The 14,482-nt window shown below is 43.0% G+C and overlaps 1 protein-coding gene across 5 annotated transcripts in view; it reads right to left on the bottom strand.

Moving 5' to 3' along the window:
• Positions 1 to 14,482, bottom strand: part of LNX1 (ligand of numb-protein X 1) — a 195,577-nt gene that overhangs the window by 35,557 nt on the left and 145,538 nt on the right. For all 5 annotated transcript variants that reach the window (XM_078001925.1, XM_015138692.3, XM_078001924.1 and 2 more), the window contains 2 exons: positions 10,272 to 10,474; positions 7,662 to 8,033 (listed from right to left, as the gene is read on the bottom strand). In XM_078001925.1, coding sequence (XP_077858051.1) covers positions 7,662 to 8,033; positions 10,272 to 10,474 — 575 coding nt within the window. The remainder of the gene's footprint in view (positions 1 to 7,661; positions 8,034 to 10,271; positions 10,475 to 14,482) is intronic.

The raw sequence follows: 14,482 nt of genomic DNA, 5'->3' as shown, positions 1-14,482 counted from the left end.
TAAAATGAGTTTGGCAGAGCAAATCTGGTCTGTGTTGATTTGTTTGCCATTGAAACTTTGGACCCCCAGCAAAGCGCCTGATATATTATTAAAAAGTTTATGAGTATCTCATGCTGAAGAGGTGGTAGCTCCTTCAATAAGCTAAAAGCAATCAGTCTGGTCAAGGAGAGAGGAAATTAAGGAGGCTTTGAAGAAACATAGTAAATAGGATCTTAAGATTCGATCGGGGTGGAAAAGGAGAATTAGGGCAGCAATATGGTTTATTTTTCCCAGTAGACTATAGCTCCATGTTCATCCTTATGTTCCCAGAAGCATATATCTTTAGATTCAAAGACATTAATGATAATACAGATGGTGACTTATATGGGGTCATACAGATGACAGTGACAAGGACAAGACACAAAGATTTAGTTCTTGAGTCCCTGAATCTGCTGGTGGCTGAGTCAGTAAAATGACTCAGCATCCTTGCCTCATACACCACTTCTTTTACGATATCTAAAAGTTACTCTCATGATTATGTTCTATAAAAAATATGTATTTGGGGGGATATGTGGGTTAGAGGAAGGGTAGTGAAGTTTCAAGATCCCCTAATATTTGTAGTGTATAGCTGCACATAATGTTCACTCATGGAATTCTAAGTTGAAAAGCTATACAGTTTACCAAGTCACACCCTGTATCAAGAATGCATAAAATTTGGAGCCCTATACAAAAATCATTTGGACTGAGAATTCAGCTCAAGGAGATTAAAAAATAATCTCTAATCACGTCTATGTGCATTAAATTTACCACAAAACCATGGTAAGACAATTTATTTAAGTAGGGATTTAATTCCAGATTAAGTGTACTGATCTGTTAAAAAAAATACAGATCTATCAGGTTTTATTTCACTGGTGATTCTCACTGGCTCCAGGGGACTTGAATGTTTACAGTACCACAAAAGTTCTACCCTTTTTTGCAGGTATACAGCAGAATTCATGAGCTGGAATCATGTATTTAAAATGCGTGTAGGTAATGCAAGTAGTCCATTATGGGTTTTGTGGCTCTGTCTGAAGGTCTATCTCATTAAAAAAAAAAAAAAAAAAAAAGTTTGAAGAGCCTGTTGTCAAATATTCTTTGATGAAATGAATTCTCATTTAAATATTGATTCATATAAGGAAAAAACAATTACACATATGTCAGTATTGATGAAAGCCCATATTATCATCAGCTCTGCAAATGGCTTTGAGTATTTTCAGTTTCTTCATCAAGTCTGGAATTGCCTGGGAAAAAAAGGCTTAAGAGGGACATTCAAATTTGAATCTTTGGTCTATTATTTCTTTGTTCTCTTATCTTAGCTATGACATATGACAGTTCCAAACAGTTACCTCTTTCATACAGTTATTCCAGTCATTATGCCCAAAACACTTGAGAAATTGACGATGGAGAAAAATAAAATTGTACTTAGTTGCTACATAAGTCATCAGCACCATATTTGAGGCTTCTATATCCATAAGGACTTTCTTCTTAAAAGGACCTGGCAAACCCAGGCTGCTGCTGAGTAAGCTGAGGTTAGAGCTCAACATATGTAAAAATTGGTCAAACATAAAATGGTTGTGGCCTCTCTGTAATAACTCTTCCCTGAAATAATGCAGAAAAAAAGCTGAATGTGGGGTACTGTGGGAGAGAACATGACCAAAAAACATGTTGTCTGGGAATTTCTTTGTAAGACAAATGTGATTCATGGAGTAGACATACAAAGGCAACATAGTCAAGGATTGGTTAGAAATTTGAGTCTCAACCTTTGAAGGATATTTAGTTTAATCCCCTCAGCCTGGTGTGTGTTACAAATAACACATAAATAAAATCCACTCTTCAGAAATGGCATGTGATTGCTTAGCTACGTTTTTCCAGCATTCCGTGTTTTCCATTTCTTTTTCAACTAGCTTTGATCCCATTTTTTTAAAAAGGTTCTTCCTGCTTATAAAGCATGTTGGCTTTGTTTAGTAAGCAAAAGAATCTTTTAGGAAGTCCCAGTGTTAGGCAAGATTTTATTTTATAAATTAACTTTCTCAGGGAAGAAACGGTTTTTGCTCTTCTGTTATTAATCTACAAAAGCAAAATGCCATATGTAGTCAAGATTTTTCCAAATGACATGATGAGTAAGAGTTTTTCTTTTGTTTATTGCGAAGTATAGTTGGCAAACATTATCTCCAGAATGTGAGTTGCACCAATTGACCTGCAGAGGGAGTTAACAAGTGTAACATGATAAAATACTGGTGGTCACCTAAAAGGCTAGTTTTCAAAGTGAGGAAAAAAAAAAAATCATGCTAAGAACACAGTTTCTTCATAAAGAAATACAATGGACTCTCCCTTTTCCATGTGTGAAGGTTTTCATAAACATAGTATATTTTCTCTTCGCATTCACTGACCAGCTAATGCCACCTGCCTGATGCTGACTTGGTTGTTTTGAGATCAAAGGTAGGAATACATTCCAAGCTCTATGAAGCCAGGAACTGTACCAACCTAGTTCACAATGGTACCACACACCTCTAGGCACAAAGAATTGCTCAGCCAATAATCACTGAACAAATTCAAGGGGACAAAAGTAGATACGATATCTTGGGGACAAATAGCATGTGAAAGCAGATTTGGTGCTTCTTTGGTAAATGGTTTGATAACCAATCCCTAGGAGATAAAGTTAATGTATAAAATATATTTTATATACACATAGATGTTGATAATTTGACTCCACTTACTCATTTGGCAAACACATATTGAATGCCTGCTATTGCCAGCCATTGCTTTAAGTGCTGAGGATACAATAATAATTTTTTTTTCTTTTGAGACAGAGTTTCACTCTTTTTGCCCAGGCTGGAGTACAATGGCACCATCTTGGCTCACTGCAACCTTCGCCTCCCAAGTTCAAGTGATTCTTCTGCCTCAGCCTCCCAAGTAGCTGGGATTACAGGGGTGCGCCACCACCCCTGGCTAATTTTGTATTTTTAGTAGAGATGGGATTTCACCCTGTTGGCCAGACTGGTCTCGAACTACTGACCTCAGGTGACCCACTCGCCTCGGCCTCCCAAAGTGCTCAGATTATAGGCACGAACCACTGCGCTTGGCTGCAGATACAATACTTTACTGTTCTGTCTGGCAGGTAATATTAGTTGGTAGGAGTTGAAGCGTATTGTAGGATAAAGTGTCTATGAGCAGAAATTGACACAATTCTAAGTAGAACTGACAGTGAAGAGCTCTCTGACAGTTGAGGGGAGACCTGAATGAACTGTAGGAATGTGGCAAATGGATATTTAGAAGATTCTTCCAGGTAGAGGAACAGCAAGAATGCCAGGCCTGAGGCAGAAACGCTTGAAGAGCAGCAAGAAGGCAACGTGGCACATGGTTAAACATGGGGAGAATACTAGACATCTCTTCTGTAAGAAATGAGGTTGGAGAGAGAACAGAAGGCTAGGAGACATATGGCACTGCAGGCCATGGTAAGGATCTGCAACTTTAACCGAAGTGTCTCAGGAAGCCACAGAGGGCTGAGAGGGAGAGAGCGGCATCCTGACTGGAGTGGTTTGGTAAACAGCTCGTTCTCTCTGCTGTGCGTAGAGTAGGAGAGAGATGATTAAGTGTGGAAGGCAGGAGGCCAGCAGAGGCTCTGGCTGTCACTCAGACCAGGTCAAAATGGGGTGGGGGAGGGAGATGTTGAGGAGAGTCAAAGTTCTTTTTGGCTCAAGTCACTGGGTAAACAGAGGTGCCATTTTTATAGACTGGGAATGGCCTAGGGCAGAGCATGTTGGGCAAGCGGTGGAATGGGAGGAGCCAAGGGTTCCATTTTGGACATTAAATTTGAGATGCCTTTGCCATATCCACAGGAAGATATGAAGCAGACCTCTGGAGGTGTAAGTGTGGTCAGAGGAGAAGCTGAGGTGGGCACATGAATTTGGGAATAGATGGTGTACACCTCAGAAAGAAAGTGTCCCTTTTTTGTTTGTTTGTTTGTTTTTGGAGACGGAGTCTTGCTCTGTCCCCAGGCTGGAGTGCAGTGGTGCGATCTTGGCTCACTGAAACCTCTGCCTCCTGGGTTCAAGCAATTCTCCTACCTCAGCCTCCCAAGTAGCTGGAATTACAGGTGCCTGCCACCACACCTGGCTAATTTTGTATTTTTAGTAGACATGGGGTTTTACCATGTTGGCCAGGCTGATCTCGAACTACTGACCTCGCGATCTGCCCGCCTTGGCCTCCCAAAGTGCTGGAATTAAAGGCGTGAGTCACCGCACCCAGCCAGAAAATGCCTCTTCTAACTCTGGTTTTGTTCCCCACCTGATCTACTGGGCACGAGCTTGGGCCCTCTAGGGCAGATGAGCATCCATGGGGGCCGAGAGCCACCTTGGAACTGGGACACCACCAAGCAGCACAGCTCAGCAGCTAAGGTACTTACCATGTGTGTTTTCTGCCCTGGTGGGCAGAGGGAGAAGGCTAAGTCCCCTTGTACCCTCTGCCTCAGGCTGCCCAGGTCTACAATGACAGTAATACCATCTAACACTTGGTCCTCTTCCAAGAAGAGGGATAAGCTACTGTACAGGACAGTGAAGAGAGTTGCCAGCACCTGGAAGAATCACATAACGAGATCTCAGGTGCAGGCAAATTTATTTGTGTTTAAATAACCAAGTCCTTGAGAGCAAGCAGTCTTTTGATGATCACCCTTTGTGGAACTTGGTGCAGGGCTCCGTCAGTTACTGCTGCTGACTTACTGCCTATTCTCAAAGTATGAAGACTTCAGTCACTAAATGGAAGTTGACATAGACTTGCTGGATAGTTGAGAATACTTTTTAAGATAAGGCCTCTGGATCTTGCCCTTCTCCTTTCAGCTCTCCACTGACTTTAGAGAGATCATTCTAGAAGATCATGCCATTTCCTTTCCTAAACCCTTCCAACAATGCCCCTATGGCTTTGCAGATAAAGTCCGAGGTCCTTAGCATGGCTCGCAATATTTCACAAGATCTGTCTCTTGCCTCGTCTATGGCTGCTTTTTAAAATACACACCCCAGGCTCCAGGTGCTATTTATCATTTCCCTAAAATACACACCCCAGGCTCCAGGTGCTATTTATCATTTCCCTAACAGGCTGATATGGTTTGGCTGTGTCCCCACCCAAGTCTCATCTTGACTTGTAGCTCCCATCATTCCCACGTGTTGTGGGAGGGACCCGGTGGGAGATAATTGAATCACGGGGATGGTTTCCCCCATACCATTCTTGTGGTAGTAAGTCTCACAAGATCCAATGGTTTTATAAAGGTTTCCCTTTTTGCTTGACCCTCATTCTCTCTTGCCTGCTGCCATGTAAGACTCGCCTTTCACCTTCTGCCATGATTGTGAGGCCTCCTGAGCCATGTGGAACTGTGGTTCCATTAAACCTCTTCTTCTTTTTAAATTACCCAGCCTTGGGTATGTCTTTATCAGCAGCATGAGAATGGACTAACACATGGGCTATTAAGTAAATGTTCTTTTGTCCTGTGTCTCCTTAGAATGACCCTTGCTGACTTATACACTGGAGAACTTCAGCTCATTCCTCAAGCCCCACGTTCAAGATCTTCCTCCTCTGAGGAATTCATAGACCTGGCCAAGCAAAAACCTCCCCTGTGCCTGCAGCAGCATCATACTTAATTTTTCCATTGCAGTAGTGTTAGACTGCATGGGCAGTCATTTAGATAAAGTCCAGCTTTCCTGCTACAGTGGTGGATCCTTTGGAAGAATAATCTAAGTGGTCCTCCAATTTCTGCATCTAACCCACGGGCACGTAAGCAGCAGAACTTAACAGATATTTACTGGATGAAGTGAATGAATGGGTTAGAACATAAGAGCCCAGAACAAAGTCTGTTCTTCTAAGAATAAAGCTCACAGCTTATGAAACGTCGCTGAGACACAGAACTATCAGAGCATTATATTGGGTGAAAAAAGCCGGTCCCCCAAGTCTATATATGATTTCATTTATATAACATTCTTGAAATTCAAAATTATAGGAACAGAAAACAGATTAGTGATTTCCAAGGGTTAAGGAGGACATGGGGTGGGAGGGAAATGGATGTGGCAATAGGAGGCAACTTTTATAGGGATCTTTGTGGTGACGGAAATATTCTGTTATGACTGTTAATGTCAATAGCATGCTTGTGACGCCATACTATGGTTTTGCAAGATGTTAACACTAGGAAAAACAGTAACTCTTTACTGTTTTTGGGATCTCTGTGTATTATTTCTTACAATCACATATTAATTGATAATTATCTTAAAATAAAAAAGTTAAAGAAAAAAAATTTCAACAGTGACCCTGACAAAGTCAACAAAACACATGCGGGTGCTTGATGACATTATACTGGTCAGAAAAGTGGATTAGTTGGAACAGTCATGAACTCTACTTGCCTGAGAGATCAAGAATTTGTGTCCCTCTCTTATTAGAGGGCTTCCTCTCAGGTTCATACTTGGGTTTCCATGTGCTTTCCAAGTCACCTGGACTTAGCCATGGAGACTAAGACTTATCCTGTCCATAGGATCCCTGGAGGATGCATGGCATAGCCTTTTTTTTTTTTTTTTTTTTCCTCCTGCCTCAGTCTCTCAAGTAGCTGGGATTACGGGCCCCTGCCACCACGCCTGGCTAATTTTTTGTATTTTTAGTAGAGACAGGGTTTTACTATGTTGGCCAGGCTGACCTTGAATTCTTGACCTCAGGTGATCCACTCGCCTTGGCCTCTCGAGTAGCTGGGACTACAGGTGCATGTCATGATGCCTGACTAATTTCTTGAATTTTGTAAAGACGAGATCTCACTATGCTGTCCAGGCTGGTCTCAAACTCCTGAGCTCAAGTCACCTTCCTGCTTTGGCTTCCCAAACTGTTGGGATTACAGGTGTGAGCCCCCACACCTGGCTGAGCTACTACGTCCCACATGGCACAGCTTCTTACGGGAGTAAATACAACTAGATGTCTTAGATGTGTCCTGAATGTATGTAACTGACCCCTGGGTCTACACTGGACATACTGGGTACAGGGATGACACGACCCTGCTGACCCTGAGTGATCCTAATTCTGTGAGATTGTAGCATACAACCCAACGTGTTTATCTGCAGTCAGACTGGATGGCTGACAACACAACAACTAGGGAATGTCCATGGCCTTGAAGCCCATCATTTGCTCGTGTAATGTTCTTTTTTTTTTTTTTCTGAGATGGGTCTCGCTCTTGTTGCCCAGGCTGGAGTGCAATGGTGCGATCTCAGCTTACTGCAACCTCTCTGCCTCCTGGTTTCAAGCGATTCTCCTGCCTCAGCCCCCTGAATAGCTGGGATTACAGGAATCTGCCACCATGCCTGGCTAATTTTTTGTATTTTTAGTAGAGATGGGGTTTCACCCTGTTGGCCAGGCTGGCCTTGAACTGCTGACCTCAGGTGATCCACCCGCCTCGGCCTCCCAAAGTGCTGGGATTCCAGGCGTGGGCCACCACGCTCAGCCGAGTAATGTTCTTACCTGGGCAGAAGCTTTCTAAATGTTGGTCTTTCCATCCTGACTCCTTGAAAGGGAGGCACTGCATGACACATGTGGTAGTGACAGGGTGCCTGGTTCAGGGGGATTTGCATTCTTGCTCATGTATGGGGTTTCTGACTGGGATCCTGGAATGATCTGTGACTCACCTGAATCAGATGAGCCGCACTTTCTGGGCTGCCATATCGAAGGTCATGTCCGTTGATGGCTAACACGCGGTCGTTCTCCTCGAGCTGACCATGTCGATCTGCCACACCGCCATCCAGGACATTGAAGATGAAAACCCCAGGCTCATCCACCTTGCGCACCAGTTTTATTCCAAGCTGCTCCTCGGGGCTACTTTTGTTGAGAATCACATGGAAGCTGTCATCCCGGGATCCGTAGGCATCCAGGGCCTGTCCATTGTTCCTGCTGCGGAACTTCTGTTCACGCAGCACAGTCAGCCACAGCACCTGGCAGGGCTGCCGCAGGAGACGCACGGCATAGTTGTGAGGGACGTTGCTGATGTCCATCCCGTTGACCTGGGGGCAGGTGGAACAATCATGTGGTCAGCTCCACCTGCCACAACCCTTCCTGAAAGATCCAGGCCTGCAGAATAGCCACGATCCTGTCTTTAAAGACTGCTATGCTCTCCCACCTCATCCTGTGTCCAATAACTGCACCTTCCAACAGCGTTTCTAACCCTGTTCTCTCCAAGCGTGGCCTGCAGCACCTCTCCAGGCCTCTGTGAGTAGACACCGTCTTTCTCCACCTTGTTCTTACCCAAGCCCACATATTTATTCCCAGAATCCTGGCCTTCATTTCTGTTGTCATTATTTTTTAGCTGGCAGGAAGAGAGGAAAGGAAGATAAGGTAGGAAAAGGCAAAAGAAAAGCATTTTTCCAATTTGCCTCAGTCAAATGATTGCATTAAACAGCTGTTCAAGCCGAGTTGACATTTTCTTCCCAAAAATCTCCAACTGAATTTTTCTCCCTGGGTCAACTTATACCCGAACTTCCAGTCCTCACCACTGTGTGTGTATGCAGATGTTCTAGTGTGTGACTGAGGGTCTGTGAGTATGTGAGCATGAAGGAGCGTATGTGTGTATGATACTGTGTATGTGTGCATGGGAACGTGTCAGGTCTCAGGGTGGTCCCCTGCAAGATTTTTTTTGCCCGTGTTCTCAGCAAAAGGAAGAAATCCTTGCACAGTTTCAAACAAACTGATATGAAAGGAAGTGTCTAGACTCTTTTATTGAAAGGCTAGATCTCTTTATAAAGTTACTTAAACAAGCTTAAGCTCGGCCCTCTCATTTGTGCCTCACTAATGATGTGTAGAGCTGATACTGCATGGGGCTTTCTGGTTTTAATTTCTCTGGCTACACAGGCCCAGCCTGGAGGCTGTAGCCCCCATGTTGGAAGAAAACAATTTCACAGCAAGCGCTGCACTCTGTGCTTGAGGAAAGAGGCCCCATGGAGGAGAAATAACTTTCTTGAATTTCTGTAGTTTGATAAGATTTCTTGTATTTGCAGCCAATTGTTAGAGAAGGCTTGGAACAGGCTTTGCAAAGGCCTTTCTTGAGGATACAGTCACCTGTTCTCTGGTGCAGCTCCAGAGGCTCCCTCATGCAAAGGCAAAGCTCACCACCCTTGTCCAAGCACAGGTGAGGAGAGCACCTGAGGTGGCAGGACCCGGTTCCCCCATCACCTCTGGGCCCAGAGAAGGTCAGGGGAGTCAGGGTTGCCTGCTAAATAGTCCTGGCAGCCCTTTTGCTTGTAAGTGCCAGTTGAAGGCCACAGGAATCAAAATGTTTTATTATGCAACCCTCCCAGGCAGCATAGTTTCCACTAGAACTGGGAGGCAGCCATGCACAGTGTCACTGATTGTACTGTGAACTGCCCCGAGGGCCCTGTCTTATGCTCCACCTCAGAGGCCAGCAGGAATTTCAGCATTTCTGTGAAAACTGCTTTAGGTTATTTCTCCTCTTATTCCAATCAGTTTGCCAAAGAAACAGCTCATAATGTGACAGGAGCCGGTCCCTCAGCAACCTAGAAGGGATGGGATAGAACTGTTATCTGAGTGTCAGATAGAAAATATATGAGCAGGGAGGGGTTTCTTGTCACTTTTGGCAAACACTGGACTTCTGTCTGATAAACAGCTCTTTATCCTTTCTGTTCTGAAAATTCCTCCTTAAAGTCCTTCCCTTTAACCAAGCCTCTGAGGACAGTAACACCCAAAGCATTCTATTCCAACACCTGTCTCCCCTGGAATCTCTCTGGGTTGGTGAAACTAGCATAGAGATTATTTTTATTTTCAGGGAGGGCCATAAGACTATAGGAAATTGACTTTCAAAGAGTAGGTGATTGTGATTAAATAAAATACAAAATGTTCTACTAATCTACTCTAAAAACAATTTAAGAAAATATTGTCCCCATTTTATTTTATATTAATGCCCTTTACAAAAAGAGATAAAAGAAGAAAGAGGAGGTGGAGAAAGGGAACGAAGAGGAAGATGGAAAAAGCTAGAAGGGAGAAGAGGGGACAGATAAAATGATATATAGACAGATAAATATTTATGTCCAGAGAGAAAGGGTGGAGAGAGTGAAAGAGCAAGACAGAGAGAAACAAAGATCTCAATTAAATGACAAATCTCAGAGTCATAAAATGATAGAAAGTGACTATCCACATTTTTTTTTTTACCATTTTGCTCATTCATCTATGCATCTACCAATTATTTGCTCAGAAGCCCCTTGCTGCAGCCCCACAGCCATAGTCTCTACCTTTAGAATGATGTCTCCTGGAAGTAGCCGGCCGTCTCTGGCAATCACCCCATCACGATAAATGTGTTGGATAATGATATGGACCAGTGGGGTTTCGCTACCTCCCACCAGCCTAATGGAGAGGCTTTCACTGGGATCTACTCGATTGATCTTGATGCTGGTAATTTCGCCATCTGGAATCAGGTGGTACAACCTCGGAAAGACTGAAATGGACAAAGAGTGTTTATTTAAGACACCCACCCAATGGACCTTTCCAACTACTCTTCTTGCCAAACTTCAGTGTCAGCCAAACTAAACTATTCATTTTTCCTCATACATGTTTTCCATTTTCCTGCCTCTGTGCCAGTGCAAATTTCTCTGCTTGGAATGTTTTTCATCCCAAGCTTAAACCCAATTTTTCCTTCAAGGCCCTTCCAATTAAACTCTACCCTGATTCCTCCTTCTCTTGCTCTAAACAGTCCATTTCCTGTAAAGCTTTCTAGCTATTTCTCACAGCACTCAATCCTTTATGGTTATTTTTACCTTTTTTTTTTTTTTTTTTTTGAGACAGGGTCTCCCTCTGTTGCTTAGGTTGGAGTGCAGTATCTCACTACAACCTCTGCCTCCTGAGCTCAAGTGATCTTCCCACCTCAGTCTAGCAAGTAGCTAAGACTACAGGCACATGCCACCATTCCTGGCAAATTTTGGTATTTTTTGTAGAGACGGAGTTTTGTCATGTTGTCCAGGCCAGTCCTGAACTCCTGAGCTCAGGTGATCCACCCACCTCAGCCTCCCAAAGTGCTGGGATTACAGGTGTGAGCCACCGCGCCCAGCTTATACTCATTTCTTATATACCTCATATCATGTCCATAAAACCTGAGGGCACAACCTCTAGCTGTTCCATGGTTCTCTACACATATCTCTGCATGCAGGGGCCTCTAGCTGAAGTTTATTGAATTAATAGAAGTGAATGAACGATTTTTAATGGAATGAATTACAGTTTTATCACTTGCTTATTGAGAGGTAAAAAACAGAACCCATCTGCCATTTTGCCCTCTCAGATAATTTTGAAAATTTCTTCCTTAAAGATTCTGCTTTTCAGGCTTGGGGGAACATCATTTCTTTCTACCAGACATTGTTGTCAACAAATGGAAGAGGCCCGATTCATGATCAAGAAGAGGCCAAGGCCTAGTTGGTGGCCTTGGGCGGTTCATCCCTGGTTTGCCTGAAATCACTGAATTCAGAGCAAGGAGATTCAAAGATCATCTAGGCTGGTGTTTTCAAACTGTATTTTTAAACTGATGAATCTGCTTTCCCCAAGAAATCTCTGCTAGCTCTCTGCTCATCTCTCATCCCACTGTGACCACACAGAAAACAGCTGCTCTAATTGTTCTGCTGCTTGACAGTGATAGTCAAACCCTACAAGTGAGGAGGTTTAAGGCTGAGAGAAGGGGAGTGAAGCAACTGGCTGGACATCCCAAAGTTAGGTGGCCCTGAGAGCCAGGTCAGAACCCAGAGCTCTGGTGACCGGTACTCTCTGCCAGGTATCCCTGGAACCAGGGATTCACAGCCAGGCCAGAGCCCATGAGGGACTTGCTCTATGGACCTACGAGTCAGCAGCACTGACTGGCATTGTTTTTCTTCACTTCAGTTTGAATAGAAGTGTTCAGAGGGGACACCAACAAGTGGTGGGAACAAGCCACACCTAGCCTGGTGGAAAAACTAGCTCCTCCAAGTGACTAAAGGCTCAAGTTTCAATGGTAAGGGCTGAGATGCTTGTGTCTTCTGTAGGTGCTGACAGCTGCCTCTCCTTAAGAGTCTCCTTTCGTTATGGCATCTGGAAAGATCTCACATGGCAGGCCTGCTTCTGGATAGTCTGTTCCTTGTGAGCATTTGCAAAATCTGTGACCTTAGTCCATTTTCCCTAATGAATTAATGAGTACTGAATTCCCTAAGAACAATAAAGAATTAAAATTATTTCTAAGTATGTTAGAGTAAAGTAACTTAGTAGGTAGAGGAAACCCGAGATGTTGCAAATGTGGGTCCTTAATCTCTATACTGATTGAACTGAAGTGACTGCATAAGGCAGGGGTAGCTGGCTTCATCAGTCAGTTCCTGGTACTACCAGTACTCGGGTGATTGAGTTCAATTAATGTTTAAACTACCTTGGTTATATTAAGTAGGCTATATCACAGGCACTTGCTAGAGCATGTCTGGTATAACAAGGGAATGGAAAAAAAATTCATTCTGAGCAAAGAAAGATTTGGAAATAATCACAAAAGCCAATTTTCCCTCCCTCATTCCCCTTCCTTTGTTACCATCTTTTCCAACAGATTTACAAAAACCATACTACCAAACCTAAACCTCTAGAGAATTTTTGATATGATAGCTTGAAAGGACATACCATTCACACTTATAAATGATATTAGAGCAACACCAATGAGATCCTAGTGACCTTAAAGAGATAAAGGAATTTTTAAACTGCAAAACTTGTGTTGGTCTGGAAAGAAAAGAATTTGCTCAATATTATATCCTTACTCAAGGACTAAAGGATATAATCTTATTAGCTGAGAGTTTGTTATATGCTGACATTGAGTTAAGGTATTTGGATGCATTTTTTGTTTAGTCTTCACAATAACTCTATGAAATAGATGATAATTATCTTTTTTTTTTTTTTTTTTTTGAGAGACAGGGTCTCACTCTGTCACCCAGGCTGGAGTATAGTGGTACGATCTTGGCTCAAAGCAGCCTTGACCTCATGGGCTCAGGCAATCCTCCCACCTCAGCCCAAGAAGCTGGGAGTACAGGTGTGTGCCACCACGTCCCATTAATTTCATTTTTTGTAGGGACAAAGTCTCACTATGTTGCCCAGGCTGGTCTCCAACTCCTGGGCTCAAGGGATCCTCTTGCCTTGGCCTCCAAGTGCTAGGATTTCAGGTGTGAGCCACCATGCCCAGACCCATCTCTGTCTTTTCAGATGAAGAAATGCTGAAGCTTAGAGCATTAAGCAACCCAGCCAGGGTCACACAGTTGATAAACAGTGGTGCCAGTACCTTTACTGACGTTAAAAGAATGGATACACCATGCCAGGAGGCCAACTGTAGGTTGCTGAAGCAATGAGGTCCTCTGACCATTTTTGAAAGCATTGTTGCCTCACAAATTCTGTGACGACATTGATACCAACCTAGCTGAGTCTTAACACCTCACTCCATTCTGGAGTTACAGCTTCTTAGTGTGTTTGAGGAAATCCAATCTCTCCCACTCCAGCCCGCCTACGTATGGAACATGGCTGCTATCTCTGTCTTCTGGAAACATGGCTCCAATCTTGCAATAACTCTACACAAGAGCTCCCAGGTGTGTTCACTGCCCCCAAATCAAGTACAGACTCCTAAATAATCATCAGGACACACTATGATCTGACCTTCACCTCATCTCCTGTATTGGTCTGGAAAGAAAATAATTTATTCAATATTATGTCCTCACTCAAGGACTAAAGGATATAATAATAATTATTAACTGAGTTTATGCTGGCATTGAGCTAAGCTACTTGAATGCATTTTCCAACACACAGCATCCCAACATCCATCTAAGTCATAAGCCATTCCTTAAACATGGATTACACTGTCCCCTATGGCTGCTATGGTCATTAATTTATACCTCATTCTTCATAGTACAGGCATACCTCTGAGATATTGTGGGTTTGGTTCCAGACTGCCATAATAAAGTGAGTCTTTTGGTTTCTCTGTGGTTATAAGAGTTATGTTTACACTGTAGTCTATTAAGTATACAACAGCGTATTTTAAAAAATGTACATACCTCAATTTAAAAATACTTTATTGCTAAAACATGCTGTTTAATGATCATCTGAGCCTTCAGTTGTAATCTTTTCCTGGTAGAGGGTTTTGCCTTGATGTTGATGGCTGCTGACTGATCACAATGGTGGTTGCTGAAAGTTGGGAGTGGCTTTGGCAATTTCTTAAAATAAGATGACCATGAAGTTTGCCACATCAGCTGACTCTCGTGAAAGATTTTTATGCAGATTCTCTGTAGAATGCAGTGCTGTTTGATAGCATTTAAACTTCAGTAGAACTTCTTTCAAAATTGGAGTCAATTCTCTACTAACCTTGCTGTTTTATCAACTATGTTTATGTAATATTCCCAATCCTTTCTTGTAGTTTCAACAATGTTCACAGCATCTTCAGCAGTAGTTTCCATCTCAGGAAACCACTTTC

This window comes from Macaca mulatta, chromosome 5 (genome assembly GCF_049350105.2).
Source record: "Macaca mulatta isolate MMU2019108-1 chromosome 5, T2T-MMU8v2.0, whole genome shotgun sequence".
In the NCBI taxonomy this organism is placed as follows: Eukaryota; Metazoa; Chordata; class Mammalia; order Primates; family Cercopithecidae; genus Macaca; species Macaca mulatta.
Note: the sequence above shows the minus strand (reverse complement) of the source record. Positions and strands in the feature narration are given on the sequence as shown.